Source organism: Myxine glutinosa, chromosome 9, assembly GCF_964187855.1.
Source record: "Myxine glutinosa chromosome 9, kmMyxGlut1.1, whole genome shotgun sequence".
Classification (NCBI taxonomy): Eukaryota; Metazoa; Chordata; class Myxini; order Myxiniformes; family Myxinidae; genus Myxine; species Myxine glutinosa.
In genome coordinates this window covers 74,587,953-74,606,189 of record NC_136269.1, presented here as the reverse complement: position 1 = coordinate 74,606,189, position 18,237 = coordinate 74,587,953, and the positions used below count along the sequence as shown (strand labels likewise).

Sequence of the window (18,237 nt, the reverse complement as noted above, 5' to 3'; positions counted from 1 at the left end):
AAGCATCCGTCTCCAATTTTACAAAGGAGAATATCTTCATCATTCTTTAAGAATGAGGGTGTATGCCAAGATTAACTTCATTTTTAGCCACAAATTTTCTTTCTCGAACTTCTTCCCAATTCCGTTAGCACTCCCTTTGAGATGTGATCTGGTCTTATCCTTTTACTCAGCCACATCTGAATCTGCTTTCCACACACACTGAATTAGATAGGGTACATCTTATCATAAAATCACCATATTTTAACTAATCATATATTTCTTATAACGGTTTCACATTCAACAATTTGTTGTTTTCCTTAAAACATTCAAAAAGTTATATTCATTTACATGCGTCACACAAATAATATTCAAATCAGGTATATATTTTTACTACTAAACTAAGAATAGCATTTAAAATTGCTTTCAAATCAATATAGTTTGAAAATTAAACTCATGCCGTTATTTTAACACTACTTGAAGAAAATAGATGCATTTATAAATGAATGTATATGATTAAAATCACAAACAGAAATGTCTAATTCCCAAAAAATTATGCTTAACAAACAAACTATGCATAATGTATCATTATCATAGTCCTCCCTACTTTTTTTCTTTTTTTCCCCCATTTAACAGTGTAACTTGTGGTGATATGATTTCACTGATCTTGTAAAACTGACACAATTCATAACATTTTCATTATGCCATTATCTTAACTCTACTGTACTCATTTACAACATTACTTGATTCAATCTTTTAATCTCGATATTCGGAACATCATAAAATCTTTCTATTTTGGGTCCATATTTGTTTATATTCTTATCAGCTTCCTATGGTTCATCAATTTGTTCCAAAATACCGCAACCAAAGGTTTTAACCAAAGCTCTACCAAACTATTTCCAATTTGAACTCAAAATACTAGTGAAACAATGATTCGAAGAATTAACTTCAAGGGGTCAACAAATTCATTTTATAAACAGATCGAATTTTCCCCATCCAATAGTTTTCCTTACCAATTGTTATATTGCAACACTTTAATAAACCTTTGAAAAATGTTTTCCATCTCAATAAATTCCCTTTTCACTTTACAAATAGCCATCTGTAAATTAGATATTGAATTACAATTTTCTCCCAATTTGATTGGCCTAAATGTCCACAGAAGTGGCTGCCAACATGCAGTACCGTTTTTATCTACCAAACAAGTATTCGTCCACATAAGACCTCTACCAAAATTTTGTTTTAAAAACAAATCTGGGATTTCTGATTATATGGATGCACACCCTCAGGACATTTCAGGCTGCTGTTAACAATCCACTATGATAAATTAATTCCTTTACCCACAATCAAATAATTAATACAAATTGAGGATATTATCCCTATCACATTCATTTATAGATTCATTATGTTGGATCTAATTATTTTCCAACTGCTGTAAGGAAGAACAATAGCTCTTATAAGTCTTATTAATATCGTACTTAATTTACCCAGCATCTAAGAATTGTGTACTATCCATTCCCATCTGTTAACCAGTGACTTTGTTTAAACTCCAAAACTTAATTTGATGAATCCCATGTGTACAACTACCACTTATTGAAACCCCTACTTTTGTAGAAAATATCCAAGTAAGTATTTTACATCCCCTTAACTATTTCTAATCTTTTCTATGCAACTAGTGAGTACTACTGACACCAGTATGCCAATATAGGTGTGCCAGATTAACAAATATGTTGCAGGTACACGTAACATCGCGTTCTGAGGTTAAATAACGTAACAGCGCGTTCATGTCTGCCCCTTGGTTTAAGATTCACAATGCATTCTGTTTTTAGAAACTCACAATAGATCAATTCAGCCAGATTTTCTTTACTATTTTTTTTTAAATATCATCTATGCCTAATACACATCCATGCATACAGCACAATTTATATGCTGGTAAAATTCAAGTTTATATATATATCAAAAATCCGTGAGCAGAGTACTCTGGTAAATCAGTGTAAGACCTCTTCCAAATTTGGCTAATTTTGTACTCCCACATTTTTTATGGAGCTCATATCCATAAATAGCTTTATTCTCATATAAATTCTATCAAAAATGGAATCCCAAAATTACTCACAATTATTCTTAACTATTAATTAATGGCTGCTCATAACTCAGCACATCAAATCTTTATATTCCATCTCCCTTGACAAAAGAGATAATTTTCATAATCAAATTATATTTCTATTTTATTTTATGGATTCTCTGGATATTCGATCCCATCCACATGAAACTATCTATTTCCAGACAAGCACATTGTCGGTTTCAACAATCTTGTAAGATTGACACACAAAAAAAAACACACACACCCATGCATTATGTGTATTTGTTTGCATTGGAACCATTATTTGCAGACCAAAATGGGTGTCAATAATTTTATTTCAATTTCATAAAATTTGTCCTTTAATTTTAGAAACACTAATACACAAATAGACAAAAAAGTTTATTCTTAGAAAACCCCTATAATGTCACATTGAAATTACCCTTTCGGTTCCCACAATAATTTATCCAAATTTGACAACACACCCATTTACATATCAGTCGACCACTGACCTATCAATCATGCAAAACAATAGTCACCTGATGATCATGTGACTCTTGTCACTTGGTTTCCAAAAAATGTTTGCAAAGCAATCGTTCCAAACTTTGTAAATTCAAAAATTGATTTGCCCAAAATGCTCCCTAAACCCACATTTATATTTGGCAAATATGAGCCTTCCAGAATTAACTGTAATCCTGGATCTTTTAATTCTCTGTTCCAAAAAATATCCAATTTCGGCATTTGATCAATTAATTATTAATTTGCTAACAAGCAAAAAAGAAAAAATGAATCATTCTTGCTCCGAAAACTTTTCAGACACAAGAAGCATCGACAGTTATTCATGTTGGTCTAGTGATTTAATCTATTGAGGCCAGTCGTCATTTGGGATCTGCAGCAATGAAGGCCTAATCGTTATCTGAGGAACCGGTAAGCACTGGTACCCTTGATCTTGGTTTGCCCTTGCGAAATTGTCTTTCATTGACATACGGACATCTTCTTTTCCAATGTCCCATTTCTCCACACTTGAAACACCGGTTTCTGTCATTGCCTGGTCTGTCCACCTGTTCACTTGTATTGCTGGGCTGCATCTCTGGATCCCTGGGTTGCCACTGCGATCTCTGGTTATAAACTCCTTAGCATGTCCCTTTGTCCACAAATACCAATTCTCAACCTCCCTAATAGCCTCTACACCATAATGGTCATACATATAATATGTACAAGTACCTTTTTGTGGAATATCTGGTTGTCCTTGTGTATTCTTACAGGCTCCATTCCCCATTCTGCCTGTATGTGAATAACACTCAGGATTTACTCAATGTACCCAGTAAACTACTAGGATCTGCACTTTGGAATACACTTGTATACACCTGCACTATGTGTACTGTAAATAAAATCTACTAGGGGTTGTTCCACCTTTTATCAAAGTAGCGTTGGATGCCTTGTTGCCTAGCTTGTTGCTATATGCTGCAGTCGTACTTCCAGGAAGGATCTCTCCACCTGTGGCTTTTCCACAACCCAATCTCACAGATCGGTATTGCAGATGAGCCAAATGGATCAGTATCAAAATAGGTGAATCAGCAGATATCCCGTTCTGTTGAAGGGGGAATCACACAATGGTAACCACATATATATATATATCTATATATAGACTCACCACCTTGCTCAGTTTCCAAGGTTTTCTTCACATTGATAATATCTCACAAATATATCAAAGCTTCTTTCTTGAGACCGCACTTTGATCGATCAATCAATTTATCAATATTCATCAATAAATCAAATTAATCATTTTTAGATAACTCCATACATAAGCCCTTTCCCCATTCTGTCAGAATAGCTTTATCTGTTGACTGAGATCTATGATCATCATTGGTCGTCACCTCTGACCCATACCTCATGTCAATTGACGAATCACTGTTCTATCCTAGGGTCATATCTGACATATTCTTCAATTTTGCCTGGTCACCACAAAATTCGACTTTTGCAACCACTAAAGGCAACTCATCCTTCATTCGTGAGACAATCAGCCAAAATTGATCAGACAGATATGAAACGGCTCTTTGAAAAAAAAGAAAGAAATGTCTCAATTTGAATGGTACCCAAACTTCTTGACAATTAAAATTTTGTGAAACTCCTGAAATGTTCCACCAATGAATGACAATTAATTCATAATATTTGCCAATTTTAATCCAATCATGCTCAAATTTTGACACTTTATTTAACTCTATTACTTGTAATGCACAATTAATCCTACAGGGCTCAAAAGTTGTCCTTTAAGCCCATGCAATCATTTTACACCGAAAACTTAATGATCTCATTCCTGTCAATCATAACAGTCATGATTTTTAAAAATCATTATCATAACGATTATCATTATTATCATAATCATAGTCATACAATATTCATCCATTTGAAAAAACAAACATTTCCTGTATCATCACATCCACGTGGTATAATCAACAATGAAAAAAAAAAAAGAAGAGAATTGGACATAGTAAGAAGCTACAATAAGGGTTTGAGAGGAAGGGGTGGGAGGGAGGGAAGGGGGGAGGAAGGAAGAGGGGAAGGGGAAGAGAGACAGGTAAAAGACAGGTGAGAGAGGTAGGAAGGGCGAGGGAAGAGGGGAGGAAAAAGGGTGGGGCGGAGGAGTAGGAGGAGGGGTAGGATGGAACGAGGGAGGAGAAAGCTAGGGGGGAAGAGGATGGGACAATGGAGGAGGAGGGTTAGGGCAAGGGAGGAGTGAGGCTGGGGGGAGGATGGGGCGGGGGTGGAGGAGATTCATAGATCATCAACATATTATTTAAACTCATTGGAACAAACGAAGCATTCAGAATTAAAAATAAATTTTCACAGCATGGATTGAAAACATTATACCAAACATTATTGGGTCAACACTTCATTTAATTAGCTCTTGTATGAGCCTCAACCCAAGTGAGATCAAGTGAGAAATGAAGAGAGATAAAGGGAGACAGAAAAATTGAGAGGGAGAGAGGGGGCAAACAAAGAAGGAGAGAGAAGGAAAAAAAAGAACAGGAGAGATGATCTCTAATAATACTGATGGCAAAGGACAGGTGTGATAACACCTGTGTGACAGGTGAGGATAACTTAATGATATAAACATCACCTTGAAGTAAAATGAATTAATGTAGCAATGAGCGGAGACAGACAGAGAGACTTGGTGACAAAGAAGGGAAAAATAAATTATGGAATTTTCATTCAATGGCCCTGCCTTATAAAAATTCTACATACACGTAAAATGGGATTCCCTGTTATCAATTTTTATCCCAAACGGGTAAATTTTAACTGTCATCCAACATGGCCGCTGGAATAAAACCCTAAAAAAATATGTATATTTTCCTAATCGTGATTCAGATATAGGGATGATTACAGGTCAAAATGTCATATTACACAAAGAGCTGGGGGGGGGGGGGGGGCGGGGAGCCAGGAATACAGGTAATACAGGTAGATTTGGAGAAGAAGAAGAAGAGAGAAAGATGAAAGCATTTGCTACCTGGAGCCTCTCAAAACACATGCATCCTGATCCCAAAGAGGCACAATGCATGGTCATACCACTCCTCTCAATAGGACCCCTTGATCCACTGACAGGGAAAAAATTACTCGTCAGCATGACAAAAAACGTGATGATGTCATAACGCATGAATGTACTATACTTCCGGATATTCATCCCGACACAATTGCGCCGTTTTCCTTCGTAACAAAAAATTTTGGACCATGTCAAAATGTTGACACAACGAAGACCCTTTTCATAAACTCCATTAACGATTTTTACGACCAAAATTTTGTGTTTGCTCGGCACTATCGCCCAATACAATACAGCCGCGACAATACAGTACACGCCAAACTGGCGTGCCGAGGTCATAGGTCACTACCACCCATCGGGGGTAAGGTGGGGGTACGCGGAGATCAGGATGTGGTGAGGGTAGAGACGCGGTGATGGGGGAGGAAGGGGGTCGGGGGGGGGGGGGGGGGAGGAGTGAGAGAGGGACAAAAAAAAAAACAGAGTGCACATTTGAGAAAAAAAAAAAAAAAAAGCATTTCCGATCCCGTTCGTAATTTGTCGACAGGAAGAAAATGAAATCATTTGCCATTAATTGTGAATTAAAATATATAGTGCTCGCGTACGCTTCGACCAGCGAAGCGATGGAACATGTTACACGTTGCCATGCCTGCTGTGTACCAGTAAGGTACGTATACATTGAGTGCGTGCATGAAGTGTACATGTCATGTCGCGCTGTGTAGACACGGTGCGCATTGCACCCACGTACCAAGTCACGTGACCGATCAAGTTGTTTTTACAAAGCTACACGAATTGGTTAACGTCTGCTCGCTCACTCGCCAAACAAACACGCGGTACAAACACGCGAGCGCCCAACGAACCGTCGAGCGCAAATTCACGCGTGTTTGGCCCGCACATCTGCACGCATTTCCCTACTCGCCAAACAAACACACGGTACAAACACGCGAGCGCCCAGCGAACCGTGGGGCGCAAATTCACGCGTGTTTGGCCCGCACGTCTGCACGCATTTCCCTGTCATGCCGTTGGATTAACACCCAATGGGTTGACTCAGCCTGTCATCCTCTCAAAGTGAGTAAATTAACTCTGACCTCAGTCCCATGCGAGCAGAATCTTGTCATCTACAAAACTGCCCTCTATCGAATGATCTTCACCCCAGTCCCCGCGCGGGGGTGCGAGTCTCACATGACTGTCCAGAAAATGAGTCTACGGTGCACTTCATCACTCATTCTCTGTCAGATCATCGACACTCGAATTGGCACACTCAAATTGCAATAGGTCTGTGCACATCTGACCAATCACACACGCGAACGTGTGTAAAATACAGACGCACATCAAAACCGCCCGCGGGGCTATCAAGCCACGCACTTCCTGACCAATTAGTATACATATTTACAAAAAGTCGTTAAAATATCGAATAGTCGTTAAAAAAAATTTTTTTAAAGAGAAAAAAATCGCTTCTATAACTGGTGCCGCAGCATTCGTCATTCCGTCCGCTCCTCCGCCGTGACCAAATGGAAATAAAGGGAGCTCAACCATAGGAATACCATAGAGGCCTCAACCATAAGAGCTCAACGTAATCACGACTCGGCCACAAAAACGAACAATTTCGCAGGACGTCAGCAACGTTTATAGTAACAAAAAAATCGCAGTTTATATGTATAAAATGTATGTACACCGAAGGTCGACCTCTATTTACATAATTATACAGTATACACCTCAGTGGATCTACATGAAAAAGACAAGAGCACAGCACCTGTACTAAAGTCAAAAGGTCTTATTAGTGGATCTTTGGACTCAAAAAAACAACGAAAAAAAACACAAAAAAATTCATGGCACCATTAATGAAATGTGTATACATCTGTAGTACACTAATACAGGGCTTTGTGCATCTATACATGCTTTGTGGATTTTGCCTACCGACCACACTTAATCGAGCTAATAAATATTTAACAATATTTGAGCAGGTCATTTTATATCGTTCTGTAAAGGCTCACCTTTGGACCTAGAATGGTCTCCTCGTCGAACGTCACAGTTGATATCGCCGTAGGGTCACCAACTGTCAGGGAACTTTTTACTGAACCCTGAAGATAACAATAATTTGAGACGAAACTCAGATACAAAAGAACTTGGTACGTCTCTTCGAGCCAAGGTTTATTCCGAATTAGGAGGGAAACTTGTTACACAAAATCGAACTAAGATATAACGCGTTGCTTGAAATCTTCTCCCTTCTCGTCCTGCGTCTTCAGATGATTCCGTCCCTTCTCTCAGAGCATTGGTGCTTAAGTAGACCCTCGATCCTTTGATGTAGTACGATTGAAATTCAGAGATCAACACAGAACTCAGCAGCCCGTCTTCCTGGCGCCAAGACCCATCTGCTCTTCGTTATCGGTCACTCAAGGCATACCATAGGTCATTTATCTCCGCTTATGTCAACCTTCTCTGTCCTATACAATTCCACTCTCTGACTAATGCCTCCACCTTTTGGCTTAAGTAAACACTCGAGCCTGGTGTTCTCCATTTTTGGGACAAAGGTTATCTCTTTGGTTCCAAGGCTTTGCCAAACTGCACGGTATAGCACATTCTATCTCTTAGCAATGGGTCAAAACTCGTTTCTCCACATTCTTATATGCTTTTAGAACAAAGTTTATATTGACGTACATTTTAATAATTTGCATACCTCACCGGCCCTAATAATCACAGAAATCTCCCACAGTCCTTACAAAGTGGAAACAAACAAACTGTGTTGTTGTAGTACAGTATAGCAGTATTTCATCATGGAACATGCATTACATTTTATTGTTGTAGTGTTATTAGTACTACATGGTCATTAAGAGCTATGCTATACTCCACAATATAAATTCTTTAGCAGACTAATGGCACGGATGGTTTCTGTTTTCCCTCTGTCGTTTAATTTTTTTTGTTCTTGCGGCAATTTGTTCCCATGGGATTTTTTTTTACCGTTGAGTGAATGAATCATGAACATTGGTGCAGTGGTGCTCAGACTGATTGTTTTTTAACCTTTAGAACCCCCAAGACCCTTTAGAACACCCGAGACCCTTTAGAACACCCGAGACCCTTTAGAACACCCGAGACCCTTTAGAACACCCGAGACCCTTTAGAACACCCGAGACCCTTTAGAACACCCGAGACCCTTTAGAACACCCGAGACCCTTTAGAACACCCGAGACCCTTTAGAACACCCGAGACCCTTTAGAACACCCGAGACCCTTTAGAACACCCGAGACCCTTTAGAACACCCGAGACCCTTTAGAACACCCGAGACCCTTTAGAACACCCGAGACCCTTTAGAACACCCGAGGCCCTTTAGAACACCCGAGGCCCTTTAGAACACCCGAGGCCCTTTAGAACACCCGAGGCCCTTTAGAACACCCGAGGCCCTTTAGAACACCCGAGGCCCTTTAGAACACCCGAGGCCCTTTAGAACACCCGAGGCCCTTTAGAACACCCGAGGCCCTTTAGAACACCCGAGGCCCTTTAGAACACCCGAGGCCCTTTAGAACACGCGAGGCCCTTTCGGACACGCGAGGCCCTTTCGGACACGCGAGGCCCTTTCGGACACGCGAGGCCCTTTCGAACACCCGAGGCCCTTTCGAACACCCGAGGCCCTTTCGAACACCCGAGGCCCTTTCGAACACCCGAGGCCCTTTCGAACACCCGAGGCCCTTTCGAACACCCGAGGCCCTTTCGAACACCCGAGGCCCTTTAGAACACCCGAGGCCCTTTAGAACACCCGAGGCCCTTTAGAACACCCGAGGCCCTTTGGAACACCCGAGGCCCTTTGGAACACCCCGAGGCCCTTTGGAACACCCGAGGCCCTTTGGAACACCCGAGGCCCTTTGGAACACCCGAGGCCCTTTGGAACACCCGAGGCCCTTTGGAACACCCGAGGCCCTTTGGAACACCCGAGGCCCTTTGGAACACCCGAGGCCCTTTGGAACACCCGAGGCCCTTTGGAACACCCGAGGCCCTTTGGAACACCCGAGGCCCTTTGGAACACCCGAGGCCCTTTGGAACACCCGAGGCCCTTTGGAACACCCGAGGCCCTTTGGAACACCCGAGGCCCTTTAGAACACCCGAGGCCCTTTAGAACACCCGAGGCCCTTTAGAACACCCGAGGCCCTTTAGAACACCCGAGGCCCTTTAGAACACCCGAGGCCCTTTAGAACACCCGAGGCCCTTTAGAACACCCGAGGCCCTTTAGAACACCCGAGTCCCTTTAGAACACCCGAGTCCCTTTAGAACACCCAAGACCCTTTTGAACCCCAAGGCCATTTGCACCACCAATACCCAAGACCACTTGGACTCCTTCCTACCCTTTAGACCTTCACTCCTTTTAGACATTTTAATACCCTGTGGACCCCTTTGACCCTTCGACCCTTTTTAAACATTTTAAGACCCTTTATATCCATTTCAACCTATGTAGACCTTTCATTTGCAATCAACGACCTTTCATTTAGTTTTAGTACATCCTTTCATTTATTTAGAACACCCGAGACCCTTTAGAACACCCGAGACCCTTTAGAACACTAACCCCCGCTCTAGCAGGGAAAATGGCCTTAAAATGCATGTTGTTGTTGTTGTTGTTGTTGTTGTTGTTGTCGTCTTTCATTTATTTGCAACACAAAATACACCACACACAACAAGTCATGGCAAGGGTCTGCAATCTCTGATTGCTCTTTCTTTGTTACCTCCGCTACCTAAGGTGGATGAGGTTATGTTTTCACCGCTGTCTGTCACTATGTCTGTCAACAGGATATCTAAAAATTGTGGATCGATTCGGCCAAATTGGTTGACAGGTTGGTTGTGTGACAAGGACAGCAATATTCGATTTTGGTGAAGATCCGGATCCGGATACGGGAATTTTTAAAGTGATTCGTCTTCATTGAGAGATTGCGCCAAAATGATATGTTGTATTAAAGCGCGGTATTACGCGCGCTGCTTGTGAGCAAGGAGGAAGTGGACAACGCGGTAATTTGTAAGAGTCTTTATTCAAGAGCTCACTGTAATACTGAGCTGCTCAGGGCTGCGCGCCCCGTGTATATCGTGAGGCCACGCCTCTCTCCCGGGCGTGGCCCACCCCCACTTGGTGTGCGGGGTGATGTCACCACGTCAGTGCTTTCGTGTCCGCCACACGCGCCCCCCCAGAATCCCCGCGCACCTGAAGGGTCAGTTTGCGGGGCAAACGGATGACCCGGCCGAAGCGCCCCCTGGCGACTGGCGGCGTCTGGGATGCAGGGATGCCATCTGGGATGCCTCCGGCTGCCCCTGGGATGGGTGCAGGACCGGGGGGCGGCGTGGCGGCAGGGCTGGGCGGTGCCGGGGGTCCGCCCGCAGGGGGGTGGCCCCGACGCGGGGGTCGGGCCACCGGCGGTGGATGGTCCACGTCGAGGTGGGCCGACTTGACGCGGTCCACAGAAATGCGGTCAGGAGTACCGCCGATGTCCAGGGTGAAGTGCTTCACCCCGGTCTCCAGCACGCGGAAAGGCCCGTCGTACGGGGGCCGCAGTGGTGTCCGATGGGCATCGTGGCGGACGAAGACGTACTCCGCCGTGCGAAGCTCCGGGGCGACGTGCGTCGGTGGGTGCCCGTGGCGTGCCGTCGGCACCGGGGCAAACCTCTGGGCGGTCTCCTGCAGAGCGGAGCGCTGCTGTGCCGCGGACCATGGTGCCGTGGAGTCGGGGAGGAACTCGCCCGGCACCCGCAGCGGTTGCCCGAAGACCAACTCCGCCGCGGATGCATGCAGGTCCTCCTTGGGCGCCGTCCGGAGGCCCAGCAGGACCCAGGGGAGCCTGCCGACCCAGCCGCCGTCGCGGAGGGTGGCCCGGAGCGCGGCCTTCAATGAGCGGTGAAATCGCTCACACAGGCCGTTAGCCTGGGGGTGGTAGGCCGTGGTTCGGTGCAGCCGGACCCCGAGCCCCTGCGCGACCGCCCCCCAACCTGCCCTCCGAACCGCAGAGAGAGGCAGCGTTTTCCGTACGTACGGATGGGCGTCCCGTTTGCGGCAAGCAGCGCGGGGCACCCGCCCGCGGCGTGCTTGTCCGACGTACCGGCAGGAACGACACTCACCTGCGCTCCTGTGTCGCACAGGTAACGGCGCCCGGATAAGGTGTCCGTGATGAACAGCAGGCTGTTCGAACGGCCGGCGCTCATTGCCACTATCGAGCGCCGGCCCGGGCGTTTCCCGACCTGTCGAACGAGCATGGCGGATGACACTGTCGAGCCTCGTGGCCGAACCTGGCGTGGAACCGGCACCAGGTGGTGGAGCTGGAGGAGCGTGGCTGGCTCCGCCAGGTCGGTGGAGCCGGCGGTTTTCCCCGCGGTGGCGGTTTTCGCCGTGGCGGTGGGCGGGGCGTGGCGGCGGCCACGAGGTGCGTATCAGCATGCTGTGTATGCTGTGGAAGCTGATGCTGTGGATCAGCATCAGCCTCGGGATCCACGAGGTGGGCCGCACCGACTCTCGCCCGCATGTCCGAAGCCGCGAAGTACCTGTCTGCCACGGCGGCCAATGCTCGGGGTTCCGTTAGCACGGTCCCGGCCAACGCGAGGCGTACCTGTGCTGGAAGTTGGCGACGGAAAAGCGCCCGGAATAGAGAACCAGGGGCTTCGTCGCCCAACAGTGACAGCATATGGTCCATTCGGACCGACGGGCGCGCGTGTCGCCGAGCTCGGGGAGTTCCAGGAGGCGGTCGGCCCGTGCGTCCTCCGTGAGGCCGAAAGTGGCTAGGAGCAGCCGCTTGAGTGCCTCGTACTTGTGGCCGTCTGGTGGGTGGCGAAGGACGGACACAACTCGAGCGGCCGTGCCGGGCCCGAGGGAGGCGACGACGTGGCAGTAGCGCGTGTCGTCGTCGGTGAGGCGCCGAAGCTGAAACTGGGCTTCGGCTTGGACGAACCAAACTTCGGCCTGTGCCTCCCAAAATTCGGGAAGTTTAACCGACATCGCGTTGTTGGCCATGGCAATGGCGTCGTGTTTGGAAGGATCGCTACTGCAGATCCAACGTCGAGGGTCACCAGTAAAGCGCGGTTCTGTTACGGGGTCAACCTCGAGGGGAGCCCCGGCAGAAAGATGTATGGTCCTTGGGTGAAAATAAGTCAATCAATCATGAGTCCACACCAAGGGTTACGAACAAACCCCAATATATTCCCAAATCCCGCACAGGAATCACAATGCATTTACAGCACTTCCATACAATCCTTATCTATAGTATAGGTGGCACCACCTTAACCCACAACAGTGTTGGCAACACTCACGGCCCTTGCCCCCAATGTCTCTGCACGCCTCCCAGGTGACGTTGAGTCGATCCAGCGATCGGGGAAGCAATGTCCGATTCCTGCACGCCTCCCAGGTGACGTCGAGTCGATCCAGCGATCGGGGAATCTAGTTCCGATTCCAATCCGGGGCTGGGAGTGAGGGTACTCGACAACCTCAGCGAGGATACCCGACTTCGCAGGTTCCGCAGTAATCCGGCGCTCTCCTGACGCGTGGACTTCGGTTCACAGAGGCACGGTTCCCTTGTCCTTCACGTTCGGCGGCTCGGTCTCGAGCTGCAGTCTCAACTCTCAACCGTCTCCTTCCAATCTCTCGAACAGCGCCGGGCGCTTGGTTCCTTCCAGGATCACACGGCACCTTCACACGTAACCGGCAATCAATCACCCCGCGCAGGTAACTCCTCTCGCCAGACAGGCTTTTCCAACTCCGTTCCAAAGTAGGTAACGATCGCCTCTGCTCGCGTCGGAACTCTCGAAGCTTAAGATGGCCGCCCTTTTTCTTCTCCTCTTCCTCCTCTTCACGATCCCGTTTCCGGTCTCGTTTTTCCCAGAAGGGCTCCTGACCCTTTAATCACAACCTTTAATACAATATACATTAATAAGAAATGACCTGAATTGTAACCCCCTTAAACCCGGAATTCGTAACACTCCCCCCCTTCAAGAAAAAGTTTGAACCCAGCGAAAACTTTCTTTGCAGGCCAACTGTGATAAACAAACCAGATAACTCGCACCCAAATCATCACTTCCCCCCGGGCACAATTATCGCATCTCAAAAATAAAGCAACAAACTTTCACCAAAACCCCCCAGAGATTCCAAAGGTAATTCCCTCTGGACCAAGCGTCAACAACTTCTAGTTTCTCTTGGATGGAGGCCCAGCTGAGTACTCACTACATGGACGCCTTAAGGAATGTGGGGTTCACGGTTAGTCCGGGGAGGAAAGTTCATTACATGGACACCTTTAAGAACATGGCGTTCACGGTTAGCCCGTGTAGGAGCCCAGGCTCGGCGGCTCCGCCGTATATAGAGTGCTTCAACTTCTCCGGACTCCTAACAGTTACGGTAGGACCCCTTGTCCCAGCAGTCACCTGACTGGCGGTCTCCTTCTCGGCCAGTCCTCTGCCAATCATTCTTTCGGGAGATGCCGTAACTCTGGGAGCCTCCATAGTAATATCGGCTGCTGCCAACACCAAAACTACCGCCAAGTGGTCCTCTTCTGTAGACCTCTCGACGCCTACGAAATGCCTTCCCTACTGTTATGGTCCGACCCTCCAAATCCTTACCATTCCAATTCTTCTCTGCCTCCCTGGCGTCTTTTGTGCTTGCAAACGTGACAAAGCCAAACCCTCTTGACCGTTGCGTTTCCCTGTCTTTTACCACCCGCACTTCCACCAGCGGCCCATATCTGTTGAAGACAGAGGTCAGAACTTCTTCCTCTGTGTTGAAGTTCAGTCCCCCTACAAATAACTTGGTACTTTTGTCGCCATCCCGAGCTGGGGTGGTGTTATTTCCCCTGCGGTGCTCTTTACCCACCCTCGGGTTACCATAAATTTGCCCCCCGGCCAAATCATTCCCGATAATCACAGATACTCCCTCTACAGGAAGCGTGGCTTGTAAACCGACGGTGACCGGTCCTGACACCAAATCGGATTCCAAATGGATGACATGAAGTGGGGCACTAACACAGCCACCAATCCCTTGTACCCGAACACTATCACCAGTTGCGGTACTCTTTGACAATGGCAAAATGCCTTCAAGCATTAAGGATTGATGGGCTCCTGTGTCCCTCAATACCCTAACAGGTCTTGGGTTAGTCAAGTCTCCCTCGAGTGAGACAAACCCCTCATAAATAAATGGTTGGTAACTCTTCTGTGGGCGATTTTTTACGCTTGCCATCGCATTCGGAGTTGTAATAGTCGGACTCCGCTCTGGGTTTTCCCTTTTCATGAGGTAACAACTGGACATCAAGTGTCCAGGTTTCTTGCAAAAAGCGCAAGTAGGCCCGGAGGAAAAACTCGTGGTCTGCCTCGGGCCCCCCGGAAAATAAGTTTGTCTTGGGCCCGTAGCCCCCTGATTTCGAACAGTTGGGGTATCAGAGTTGTCCCCATAATCATCTCGAGGCCGCCGCCATGTATTGTCGTTCTCCGCACCGAGTGTTCCATAACTCCCCTGCTGAAGTCTAGGTGAGGAGTTAGGTTTGTGGACCCCTATCCGGTGTGTTAAGGCATAATCATCTGCCATGGTGGCTGCGTCCCACAACTTTGGTACTTTCTTTTCCTGCAGGTACACTTTGATGTCCTCGTGGACACACTGTTGAAATTCCTCCACCAGGATCAAGTCACGCAATGCTTCGAAGTCTTTCCCGACTCCTTTTGACTCACACCACCGATCAAACATGTTTTCTTTCACTCTGGCAAACTCCACATGGGTCTCACTCTCCCTCTTCCCGGCATTCCTGAATTTTTGCCGGTAAGCTTCAGGAACCAACTCATAGGCTTTGAGAATGTGCTTCTTCAATACCTCATAATCTGCACATTGGTCCATTGGTAGCGCTGAATAAATATCTTGAGCTTTACCCACGTGCACACTTTGCACTAGTATGGTCCAGGCCTCCTCCGGCCAGTTTAACTGTCGAGCCACTTTCTCAAAGTGTGGAAAAAATTTAGCGACTTCCTTTTCACTGAAGGGTGGAACCAGCCTCACATGTCTGCCCACATCCCAGGTGTTCTGGCTAGGTGTCGGCCCAGTCAGCAAGGGTGGTACCTCTCCCCGTTCTCTCATTAACTCCAGCTCCTTGAATTTAATTTCTTGCTGAAGCACCATGTCACGTTCCTTTAATTCCCTTTCCGCTTTTCTCTCCTCTGCTTGGAGTTCCCTTGCAGCTCTCCTCTCCTCTCCTCTGCTTCTGCTTTCCTTTCCTCTGTTTTCATCCTTTCTAACCTTTCCTGGAGTTCTCGTTCCACTCTCCTTTCTTCTTCTGCTCTTTCCTTTTCTGCTTTCCTTTCTTCTTCTGCTCTTTCCTTTTCTGCTTTCCTTTCTTCTTCTGCTCTTTCCTTTTCTGCTTTCCTTTCTTCTTCTGCTCTTTCCTTTTCTGCTTTCCTTTCTTCTTCTTTGATCCGTTCCTGGCTCCGTAATTGCAACTCCAGTTTCCGGAGCTCAACGTCTTCTGGTTCTTCGGGTAGCCACTCCCAGGCTAACTCGTCCCATGTTCCTAATCCCACCATAGACTGTATCACCGTGGTCTGCAACTCTGCCTTCCTCAAATTAGTTCGGACCTCCAAGTTAAAATGTTTGGCCAATTTCAAGAGGTCCGATTTTAGTAATGCTCGGAACTGTGCCTCACTAGGGGTTACCGCAAAGTTCTGTGCCACAAACGCCATGGTGACTACTGGTAACACCTGTTAACCTTCACCCCAGAAATTTCCAACAAAGAAAAGCAACAGTATTACTATTATTGCTATTGTTTTTTTTGTTTTTTTTGTTGTTGTTTTGTCGGCAGAGCAAAACAATTTTGGGAACGTTGGAAAAGTTCCCACTCTTGGGAATTCTTTCCCGGACTAAAATTTAGAAAATTGTATAGATCCCGGACGTAGACCCAATTGCGAATCCGCAAATTGTAATTTGGACGAGCCCCCAATTCTGTTGCTTGTGAGCAAGGAGGAAGCGGACAACGCGGTAATTTGTAAGAGTCTTTATTCAAGAGCTCACTGTAATACTGAGCTGCTCAGGGCTGCGCGCCCCGTGTATATCGTGAGGCCACGCCTCTCTCCCGGGCGTGGCCCACCCCCACTTGGTGTGCGGGGTGATGTCACCACGTCAGTGCTTTCGTGTCCGCCACAGTATGATGTTTTAAAAAGTTGTGGATGGATTTGGATGAAACTTGGTGGACGAGTTGAGTAGGTGATAAGAACATGCCGGTTAGATTTTGGTTCACGACCAGATCCTGATCCTGCCTACCAGTGGGATACGAAACATAACCTGTTCAACCGGGCAGAGGTGTGCGCTCTTCCGAGTGCTGTTCTAGTTACCGGTACTTTTGTTTTTGGAAGCGGCCTGGGAGAAATGCCACGATAATTTGGAATGACCAAGTAGCCACAACCTTTGTCTTGTACCTTTGGCAAGTTTGAGATTGGATAAGTATGAACCGAATGCTTCGGCCGCAGAAATGCAGATAGACAAACACCAAATGACTTACTGTATTTTAGTATGCTGATTCCCCTCACGTGTGTGCTTCCTTGGTGTGTGTAGGGTTTTTGATGGCCTACCAAGGCTTCAGAAATGGCAATCGGCAATGATGGCACAGCCTGCCATCAAAGCCACAATGAATGATACCACTACGCACCTGGAGTTTTTCAAACTGTATTTGTCTGGTGATCCAGAATGCTGTGATTACAAGCTTCAGTGAAAACTACAGTCGTTGTAATGCCGATACAGATCATTTTATAGGAGGTTTACATATTTGATTAATGAACCTTTATGCTTTTCTGTGCCTATGACTATGGTTGTTGTGCCTATGACTATGTATACTTTGCAAAAAGAAAAGTTGTTGTAGTATGTTTTGGGCATGGTGGTTGTCTTTGTCAATTAAAAATACTAGCAACGGTACCCGCCCTATGGGTTGGGCTTCAATTGGGAGGCCCAAATGAAAAGGCTAAATATCACATTGAAGGCTTTTTTTTTCTTTTAAACGATTTATATAAACATCCGTTAAATCTCGATCGGTGCAGCCGTTTGTGTGGCACCTGGAAAAATAACGTCATGCGGGAGCAAGTATCAGCAGGATGTGGCAGTGTGGGAGTCCACGTTTTTGATCCTACTTCATGCCAAAGTAGCCCACCACTTCTCCAAGCATTCCGCTCTTCAGATCCGCCATGACAGATTTAAGCTTGATACTGAAGACGCGTGCAGTTAGTCCTCCCGATGTCGTATGTACTCCCGATACGTGTTTCCTTCATTGTAAAAACTTCCAAATCAACAGTTAAAAGGATTTTGAGCCGATAGCTGTTATGGCCTTGGCAAGATCGATGGAGACAGCTATCTGTTAGCGTATTCACCGCCCAAATAGCTATGTGAAATTCTCTCATGGAGAGATTAAACTAATCGTGTTCACAATTGCTATGTCGTATGTACTCCCGATACGCGTTTCCTTCATTTGAAATGGGTTAGAATTCTCTCAAGCAGGGATTCAACCCGTGTCCTTGTAAAAGGTTTTTGTCCGAGGTCACCAAGTTCGATAGGTGCAGCCGTGCAGCCGTTGGTGCGGCACCCGGGAAAACAACATCGTCACAATGAGAACAATGAACGTTATGCGAACGCGAATGTTATGCGTGAGTCCAAACCTGAGAATGCTGGAGACTAAAGCTGAAA

At 46.3% G+C, this 18,237-nt stretch overlaps 1 protein-coding gene across 2 annotated transcripts in view; it reads left to right on the top strand.

Moving 5' to 3' along the window:
- LOC137435308 (glutathione S-transferase omega-1) overlaps positions 1 to 17,475 on the top strand; it is a 49,752-nt gene extending 32,277 nt beyond the window's left edge. Inside the window, exon 5 of one of the 2 annotated variants that reach the window (XM_068128982.2) lies at positions 17,119 to 17,475. In XM_068128982.2, coding sequence (XP_067985083.1) covers positions 17,119 to 17,275 — 157 coding nt within the window. In that variant the 3' untranslated portion in view covers positions 17,276 to 17,475. Of the gene's footprint in view, positions 1 to 15,153; positions 15,340 to 17,118 lie in introns of those variants that run through there. The other variant, XM_068128983.2, reaches the window with a different exon arrangement.
- The last annotated feature ends 762 nt before the right edge of the window (positions 17,476 to 18,237 follow it).